At 42.1% G+C, this 9,980-nt stretch overlaps 1 protein-coding gene across 1 annotated transcript in view; it reads right to left on the reverse strand.

Annotated features, from left to right (window-relative positions):
- Positions 1-588: 588 nt before the first annotated feature.
- ARFGAP1 (ADP-ribosylation factor GTPase activating protein 1) overlaps positions 589-9,980 on the reverse strand; it is a gene marked incomplete at its 5' end in the record, with an annotated part of 11,886 nt that continues 2,494 nt past the window's right edge. Inside the window, 8 exons of the mRNA XM_010135829.1 lie at positions 589-943; positions 1,546-1,616; positions 2,831-2,890; positions 4,537-4,593; positions 6,277-6,306; positions 6,869-6,901; positions 7,844-7,900; positions 9,725-9,821. Of these exons, the coding sequence (XP_010134131.1) occupies positions 589-943; positions 1,546-1,616; positions 2,831-2,890; positions 4,537-4,593; positions 6,277-6,306; positions 6,869-6,901; positions 7,844-7,900; positions 9,725-9,821 (760 nt within the window). The remainder of the gene's footprint in view (positions 944-1,545; positions 1,617-2,830; positions 2,891-4,536; positions 4,594-6,276; positions 6,307-6,868; positions 6,902-7,843; positions 7,901-9,724; positions 9,822-9,980) is intronic.

A 9,980-nucleotide genomic window follows, 5' to 3' on the forward strand; every position in this document is an offset into this window, starting at 1 on the left:
AAACAAAAAGAAAAAAAAACTCTCCTAAGGTTTAAAAACAAAGCTCCAATAAAAAGTATCTTAAAGACCATCTTGAATTGCCAGACTTAATACGGTCCGAGCAATCCGTAAGGCATTTGAACCAGATCCAGTCAGCTGCAGCTTCCTTATTTAATGGCCATTTTTTCAAGATACCCCCTGTCCTCTGTTTGCATTAAACACCTCGGGTCACCTCCAATCAGATGAGGGTGGGATAAATGAACACCTATCAACCTACACATGCAGGGCTATGCCAGGGAAGTGTGTGCTTGCACTGGTTTTTTTCCTTTGAACAGTCATGTTAAAGTCACTGCACCCAGCTTCACTAGTGCAAGGAGTGTATAGTTATCACTATCCTTAAAACGGGGAGAGCCGCCTTTATGGATGAAAAGATTCAGATGCTACTTGTATTCCCTAAACCAGGGAGAAGAAAGGAGGATGAATGGGAAGCACAAAGTAACAGATGGGTAAGGTCAACCACGACACTCCAGTTGCGTGTAAAACTTCCTCCCCGCGCTCAGCCAGCACAGCCTCCCCTTCCTAGCTGTGCAAAACAGGGTTAACAGAGTTCTACCAGTTCTGGTTATCCCACCCATCATCAGCTGAAGACGCCTTTTTTGTTGCCTTAGGAGGTTTTTTGGTCTTGTTCTCCCCTCCTGTGTTTTCCCAGTTGGTCTCCCAATTTTCCCAACTGTCGCTGTTACTGTTCTTGTTGTTGGAGACTGTTCCTGAGCCCCACACGTCCCAGCTATCGGAGCTCTTCTTCTCTGTGGAATTGTCCACATAGGTCCAGCTCTCACTGCTTGGAGATTTATGAGCTTTTGGTGGATCTGAGTTGCCAAAGGTCTCCCAGAAGCTTTGATCTACAGCGTTGTTCTGGTAGCCCTCCCCTCCACTGTTCTGGTAGCTGTCTCTCTCAGCTGGTCTTTTATGAGGGGGGGGAAAAAAAAAAAAAAAAAAAAAAAAAAAAAACACGGGGAAAAAAAAATGTTGTTCAAAAAAAAAAAATGTTGGGGCCTGGCCCTCTCAGTTGGTTTTTTAAGGGGGGGGGAAAAAAAAAAAAAAAAAAAAAAAAAAAAACAGACGGTAGAAATAAATTAGTTATGACAAACATAACAATAAAAATAAATTACCACAAAGCAAACTATAAAGCTACTGCCCTGTGCTTAAAAGCTGAGGATAGAGACAGAAGAAGTAAATATATTGCTCTGAATGGGATACACTTATGTTCTAATTCACATGGGTTTTTTTAACAGCCTTAAGTTCTACCAGGCTCAGGGCAAAGGGAGATGCATTTGGAATCATTTTAGACCCAAGGTGCTGTGCACTACTTGGTTCTCAGTCTATCAACTCTCATAAACAAATAGTTAGATTGAATTCCTCCTGGACTGCATACAGGAGGACGACTAGTAAAGACAGGGTCATATCTTCCTATTTAAAAATCACCTGCTACTATTATACTGCAGAGAACATACAGGAGATAAAATTATGTGTTTTAAAGAGACAGAAAATAACAACAAAAAATACCTTTCAGAATTATCATCTGGTTTGCCAGAAAAAAAAGTGGTGACATCTCGCCATCCCTTACTTCCAACTCCCTGAACCTGGAGAGAAAGAAGACACTCCATTCACTTGGACTGAACCAAGACCTCTTCCACGTCCACCAGCAAAAGCCACATCGCACTCCCCAACTTGTTCAGATAGAGAGAACAGAGTTCACCAGAACATTTCACTCACAACTTATTAATATTTCTGATGGGCAGTTACATGGTTGATGTAAAGAACCTCCACTTGATGTAAAGAATACCCACTTGACAGCATCATGCTGCTGGAAGACGTGAGAAGTAGGTCAAGCTGAGCTTTTTCACCCATCATCAGTAACAGCTTTTGAATTCTCTCCTAGACTGCCTTGGCAGAAAGGCTGGAATTACTCCTTACATAAAATATAAACTTAATACAAACTGAACATAAAACGACAGCGCTGATGGCATCACACGATTTATGTAGTTAGTATTTATATTTCTACTGTTCTACAAACATACTCTCAGCCCGTTTCAGTAGCAGTGTTTCACTGCCCGTGTAAAACAGGCCAAGAGGTCTAGAACAAACATGACTGCCAGGAGAACCCCTTGGGGGTTATCATAACGTACTAATGCTGGATTAGAAACACAAATTCTCAAGCAACCCCCACAGAACTTACTAAGTCACAGATATGGAGGATGAATCCCAGAATTCAGATTTAAAGCTGTCAGGCTCTAAACAGGTAACAACACTAATTTTATTGAACTGTTCCCAACACTGAAGGCACTAAGCCAGTACACAACAGAGCTTCCAGAGCGGTGCCAGGAAGAGAGACCCCCCCCAGGTAACACCATCCAGGTTATCGACTGTGCAGAACTCCTGTACTTAGCAGGTGTAGAAGACACTTACCACATTACCAAGCAACGACAGCAGAAGGCAGGGAAAGAACGTACAGAACATTAGTGAGTTTAACGATACCAGTCTAACACAAGCTGTCTCCATATTCTCCAGTATTTTCTCCATATTTTCTTCGGGCGTTTGGGACGCTGACTGTTTTACAACTCCACAGGTGCCCTCGATGACACCATGATGAGGACCACATCATCCCGTAGGGCTTTTTCACACTCCTACAGAAGCACTGTGTGCTGAAAATCGCCCGTCCAAAGCTCTGTATTCACAGGAGCAGAGGCTAAAGCTGTGTTGTGGGTTTGTTTCACTGAAAAACTCTCCACAAGAATATGGAGACTGGCTTATTGTTTGGCCTCCTGAAGGCAGGCGGGCCAGAGCATACCTTGCTGGCCAGCTGTGAGACCCCCACGGTGACTTCCTCAAATATTTTCCCCTCTTTCACCTACGTGAATCGAAGTATTGGTAATTAGTCATAAAATAAAGTATTTCGGAAACCTTAAGCCAAGTTTACTTGTGCTTAACAGCTAAAAACAAAAAGTCTAAAAACACCCCAAACTGAAAGTGAATCAAAATACACTTACGTCTTCACTAACGAAGTTAAGAGAATGACATGTAAAGCCCTTTGGTCACTAATGTGACCTCAGAAGTTTGCAGGAATTCCCAACTGATACACATACAGATTGAGGAAGGTGACATTACACCAAGGCTAAGCATGAAAACACCAACACCAAAAAATCTGCAAACATGACGTTTGATAAATACAATTTACTCTATAAAAAGGTTTGGAGAGATTAAAAACCTCTCCGATCTGTTTTGTTCCCTATCTTTCATACATGCTTATTTAGTTCTAGGGAATTGGAAACCAATCAAGAGTCTTCTCCTGTGATTTGAAATGCTCTGTGAAGCATGTGGAATTAATAAAGGTAGTGCAAGAGAAATTATTCTGTAAATGCAATTAAACCATTCTTTCCAAATTGGAAGTTAATCCATATCCCAAAGTGGTGGCACCGCTGCTCTTACGTGAGCAAAATGAGTTCGCTGGGTCAAGCCTAATCTAGGCTGGGAAACGGAACATAGGTAAACAGAACACCACAGGCTCTGAAAAGACTTCTTCAGAGTTTTGGAGCTGATCCAAAACTCTAGAAGCACAGAACAAATACGTGCTGAACGGGAAGGGTGTAACAGTGCATGAAACAGGAAGGCAACACTTGACACCAGGGACAGTCTCTGACTGGGGCATCACCAGTCACTCAGGAGCTGCCAGGCCCTTTTTTACCTCCCCGGGAGGGACCATCTACACTTGCTCAGGTCACCACAGCTGCTCTCCTCCACCTGCTGGGGCACGGGTTTGGTCACTAATGATTGTAAAGGGAGGATGAAAATTGCTTCAAACTGGCTTCCTAGAAACAAGACAGTAGCTAGAAACAAGACAGTAGCTAGAACTGCCACCGAAATGCTACTTCAGACCACACTGCGCATGAACACGTGTGAAACTGGCTTTAACCACCCGCCAGAGAATTCTGAATTAACACCACATAAAGGATGCAAGTACATGTTACTTCTCTTGATAAACTGTCCCCATTTATGTTAAATGACACCCAGATTCTACTGCCCCCAATGAGGCAGCAGATGAATTAATCCAATTACAGTGGCTCCGCGATGCTGAGCTGAATTAAAGTAGTTAGTGCTGGCAGGAGATGGGTAGAACACCATGAACTTAACACTCAAAGCTAATACTAACAGGTTTGGGTTTTTTAATAACTGATTTTTACACCCACTTAGGGTAGATTTTCATCTTGACCCATCTTCCATTATTGAAAGCATGAAAGTTATAGAAGAGTATCTAATAGGGAAGAACATAACAACTCGTGGACATAGGAAAGAATGGTGGGGGCTAAATTACCCTCATTAACCAAAGCTTTGGTAACACACGAGCTTTGACTTGATGTTTCCCCTTTGCTGCTGTCTTGGTACATGGAAAAACAGGACGACGCCCTGAGAAGCTGGGCAGGTGTAGCAGGAGGAAAGAATCGCTCCCTGGGTCAGCATAACCATGTTCTGCAAATAATTGACTAGTTCCAAAGTTACCTTTTCCTGTGCAGGTTTGAGAACATTTTCATTTAATGTCTGACCTAACTCTGATGCCTATTTAAAAGCAAAACAAAAACAAAGTCAGTTATATTTTCCTGATTTGTTTTTTTTTTTTTTAAAAAACACCAACAAAAAGCACAGCCAACACCTTCTGCAGGCTAATTTCTCAGCAGAATCTCCAAAACCACTTGAAGCTCTGATTGGTACAAGCAGAATGAGCAGAGAAGCACACATAAAACAGTGCTGCAGGGAACATTAACAGAAAATCAATGAAAAATGGATGCACATGGCAACAGGTTGTTGGAGACACCCAGAGTCCAAGCCTGACTCTGCACTGGAAGCAGAAGCAATGGCTCGACCTGCACCAGCCTAGAAGATGGGCCCCTTGCTAACACCTGCAGCTGAATATTCGAGGAACTGGCCTCATTCACCCTAATTTTTCCTCACTACTGGAATTACTTGTAGAATTAGACCTTTTTGGCCAATGTTCTGCCAATTCTTCTGTCGTGTAGCACTGTGATTGTCATCTATTAATAAACAGCCCAGCTGTTTCTAAGCAATACACAAGAGGCAAAGCTGTGACAGAAGATTTTTGTCTTTTTTTTTTTTTTTTTACAGCTCCAGGTTTGCAGGGGGAGGAAATAATGAACTTAAAAAAACTGCTGCCCAGACTACTTCTGATACGCTCTAATTTTTTTTTTTTTTTTTTTACAGCTCCAGGTTTGCAGGGAGAGGAAATAATGAACTTCAGAAATCTGCTGCAACCCAGAACATGATCCGTAAGGATACTGCACTTCAGAGGCATCTTACAAAAAGGTAAGCCACAGCGTTAGCCACTGAAGTACCTTCCTAAGCCAGTACTGACAGGGTCAAAGCTCTCATTTGAAATCTTTCCTTTCCATACTCCCACAACAAGCCACTGATTGATCTAAACTCTTCTTCAGAATCACTGAATAATACTGATTGCCTTCTGAATTAGCCAAATCAATCCAAAAGGGCCAATTTGCTGGTGAGACACATGTTATTTCCAAACATTAGTAGAGACTAATGAAGTTTCACTTTCTAAGGGTTGTGACCTTCATTCATGTTCTCCCTGGGGATGGAGCACCTTCAGCATCTTTCCGCCATGGATTCCCCGGGGTCTATGAAGCCTTTCCCTTTGCCACAGCGCTACGAGGATCTCCCCTCTACCCAACCACCATCATCTCCATTACTTCCACTCCTCACCAGTTCAGAAGTTAGAATTGGGAAGAATTCTTAAATTACCCCATTTACTCAACCACGTCATTTCATAAATTCAGAAAGGGAAGATTTGGGTACAACTGTGTTTCCATCTGAATCCCTTCATCTTTGCTATCATTGAATTTAGGACAGCATCCTGACCACCACTACTACACTAACAGGGCAAAGTTAAGAGTCTGCCTTCGCACAGTAGCCCCGGGTGTTCTCAGCACGCTGCTCTCCTGGATCCGACACGCAAACGCAAAGCCTGAGGTCATCTGTGTGCATGAAGAGCACGGACCAAGGTACAGCATGTCTGAGTGCAGAGCTCAGAGATTCCACCCAGTTTAAGCTCTTTTGAATAGGTTTGAGACATTACCATATGAGACACACAACATTGTTCTAAACAGATTAGACTTCAGGCAAAATAAGACAAGACAGCTCAAGAGCAAATGCACATGTTCAGCACCAACAGTGACAAGAGTCCATGCACAAGAAGATATGTGAGGGCGTTACCGGCTCTGGCTGCTGCTTGTAGCCCCAAAACTTTACCCAGACAGCAAAAGAGAAAGAGCAAGGAAGGTAGAAGCAGCTTTTAGCGAAAAGTTGGCAGCACTTTTTTTTCAGTTAAGTTAAGCAGCGTGAACTTTTTCCAACTTTAACATCTACTGACAAGTCAAACAGTGAATATGTTTAGTCACTGCACATCAAATGTACTTTTAAACAACGTACTACATCAAATAGATGCTAAATTTGGGCTGCATTATATCACCAAGGAAACTACTTCAACGTAGACTACATTTACGGTTCACACAAATAAAATCAGGGTATTTTAAGTTTGCAAGCAGGAATTTAAGCATTTCACTCTACTGCCTCTCCAATACCCCCGACAGTTATACCCAGCAGAGTATCACTCTGTATTTCTTGCTCAACTGGAGCACTGCAGTTGATTGCAATTCCCACTGAAATAAAAGCTAAAAATTACTGCATGCTTCAAAGGAAAATCATACTGGTCTGTTGATAGTCAACTCTAAATCAACTGGTGCAAGCAAATACAAGACACTTTAAGCCAATGACAGAGTTAAGAGAGAGCTCAATCTATAATCACCTTTTGACTTGCTTGAGATCCAAACCTGGTAGCCTGTGAAAAGAAGCAAATACATTCCAGTTCATTAGGGATAAAATCTTTGATGTTTAAACACACACCCTTAGAACTGCTGCATGATCCTCCCCAGGACGAATGGACCTTTGCCAGAATTTCACAGTGAACAGCTAATACCCATATCACCACCTCCGGCACTCCAGATTGCCCCGGGATGGCACTGGTCCTTCTCAGCTTACAACAGGGGGAAGGAAGAAAGAGGCTCCAGTACAGACCACACCTTGGTGGGCCAATGAGGATGCGTTATCAATATTTTTTTCTCACATGTCACCCAAAGTAAGAGATAATTGTTACACTCATAAAAGTTTGGAATAATACTAAGCAAACCTGAGAAAAGTTGTAAAGCTTCATATTCAGAAAAATATTTAGTCTCTTTCCAACACCATCTATGTAAAATGTCATAAATTCTTATTTCCTCTGGATTTAGTTAGTTGAATTGTCACCTAAGCCCGCGAATTTGTAGAGCATGCAGAGCGTGAAGATCATGCCTCAGTGCTTCCCAAAGCGTCCCTCTGGGCACAACCTCTGTCCAAGCAGATTTCTATTCAAACCAACAAAGATGCTGTCGATAGAGAGAAATCAACAGAAGGAAAAAACACAAAACCATCAGCAGTTTTATCTTGGTATTAAATTGCTGCTGAAGAATGCGATTTGGCCTTACTTGGCATAAACCAAAATTTCTGCTTTATAACACAAATTGTTGTTGAGTTCTTTCCAGAAACATGAGAAACAGTCACAGCAGAGATCTGCAATCATTTTTTATCGGTGTTCATTTTATACGCCATGGGCAAAGACACACAAAGAGCAGAATTTGGTTCATCTTGGGAATACTTTAAAGATATGTCACTATTAGAATACTAACAGAATCCCTGAGTTTACAAGAAGTATGCTGAAATACAGCATATTTTTTTGTTTACTTACACCCTCTTTAGCAGCTGAGGCAATTTTGCTCGCTCCAGTCGTAAAACTGCTCCATCCCTTTAAAGAAAGTGAGAACATCATAAGCTCTGTGTAATTAATATTAGTGAATAACCAAGTGTTTGGTATTACGTGATAAATTAAGTCAAAATGTTCTCCAGTACAGCTTGTCCTGTAGTTGTAAGATCTACTCACTAGTAAGAACAAGAAGTGTAATGTAGCAACAAACTTCCATTATTTGTGTCAAAACAGCTGCAATTTGAACAAACCCAGGTGCTTCAGATGTGATTCTACCAAAAAAGGGTAGATGGAAAAAAAAAACCCTCCTCTTCTGTTCCACAAGAGAACAGAAAGAGACATTAAAAACCCTAGTAAACAGAGATTGGCTCTTCAAGTAAGCATGGGATAGAAAGCAAAATCAACGAGGAGATAAAATGTGTCTGAAGAGCGAAGAACTGGTGCTCAAAAACAGGAGGCAGCAATTCATAAAACGCCCATTCAGCAATCTGCTGTTTCGTAATAAAGCTTCGACCTGTTTGTCTCCAGCAAATTTCATCTTTAGAAACCAAACACTATTTTTTCCTATCCTTTTGAAGCCTCTGCATTACCCACCCTTCTCGTCCTCTGCTGAACACCGAGATAACCACACAAGAAAGACAAAGTGATGTGTCTCATCGTACGTGAAGCAGAGTCTCAAGGGGCTCAAGAAAAACCTAAACTGCAATTCTATCTTTACAGAATGAATTGGACAGCATAGCCAGTGTGAATTCCACAGAAGACCTTCCTTCTGGTATGTAACAGCAGAAAATAACATAGATGCAGCAATGTAGCACGCGTGGGGACAACAATCACACCCAGTGGAGGGAAAAGTGGACGACTGTGCACACCAATGTCCCATCTCATCACAGCAGACCTCCAGTTGCTCTGCAGTTCGTCTCGGTGGTCACAAGAGGGCATTTTAATCTTGTTTCAGCGAGATCATGTACTCAAAGGACAGAACCTTGGACGCCACAGCGTCACCTCCCCTTTGCTGTCCCAGCACAACCGCAGCACATTACAGATGTGGATTCTGGTCTGAACTCTCTAGGACACACCTAGAAGATATTCAGCAGACCAGGTTCCAGATCACCTGGAACACCGTTCAAAGGCTCAGGCACCGTCGCCTTCTATTATGTTCTAGTGAAATTACTATATTAAAAAAACACAACCAGTGGAAGCTGGTGTGCTAGACCAGTGAGGCTCTACAGAAACGGCTGGCCACTAACCCTGGTAGAAAACCTTATCATATTTCAGTGACTCCAACTCCCTGACACTGTTCAGCACTGTTACCCTGCAGCCTATCAAAGCACCAATATGGCCCTGACTGCCTCTGACTTTATTCCCGCTTGCCTTCAACAATGCGTCTTTCACTGTCTCCACTTCAATCACGACAACTGTTCAACCATATGCTGTTCTCTCTTCGCACCCTGTCACAAGTATTTCAAATGTTTTCGTCGCTGCTCAGGGCTCCTGGCACCATGTACACACACATTTTGGTTTTCTTCCACTGAACATGCCTAACGTGGTTCATCCATTTAGAGCATTACCAGACAAACTGCTATTCCCAACAGGTAATTACGGTTTTGTTTGGTTTTTCCTCCAAGCCCTGCTGAGTATTAGCTCTTAAGCCACTGCTACAGCCTCAATTCCTTATTTCTATGAACTGATACCAGACACCATTCCTAAGTTTTGCTTAAGGTTCTCCCTTCATTTCACCTTCTAAAATCCACCAGTATCTTCCTCACTCTCTAAGTTTCTCTTCTCTGTTTATATTCTCCCATAACAGGGCATAAAATAGAAGAAAACAGTAATTCAGGTAACAGAAAGAGTCAAGCAACTCCTTACCAAGTACAATGAAGACATAGCATTATTCAGGAAGTCATCCTCTTTTTTTGGAGGGTTTACCGTGTTTCCAAACCCCACATAGCGATTCTCTTGGCCCCTGCCATAAGACAATGAACCAACAGTGTCTCTATTAGCATGCACATTAAAACCATTAAACAAACTGGAAGACATGAAAGACTGACAACTGCTTAACAGACTTTCAAATACATCTGGAAAAAAGTCCTGAAGCACCTAGCACCCGTGATACAGAACCACG

Source organism: Buceros rhinoceros, unplaced genomic scaffold (assembly GCF_000710305.1).
Source record: "Buceros rhinoceros silvestris isolate BGI_N320 unplaced genomic scaffold, ASM71030v1 scaffold300, whole genome shotgun sequence".
Classification (NCBI taxonomy): Eukaryota; Metazoa; Chordata; class Aves; order Bucerotiformes; family Bucerotidae; genus Buceros; species Buceros rhinoceros.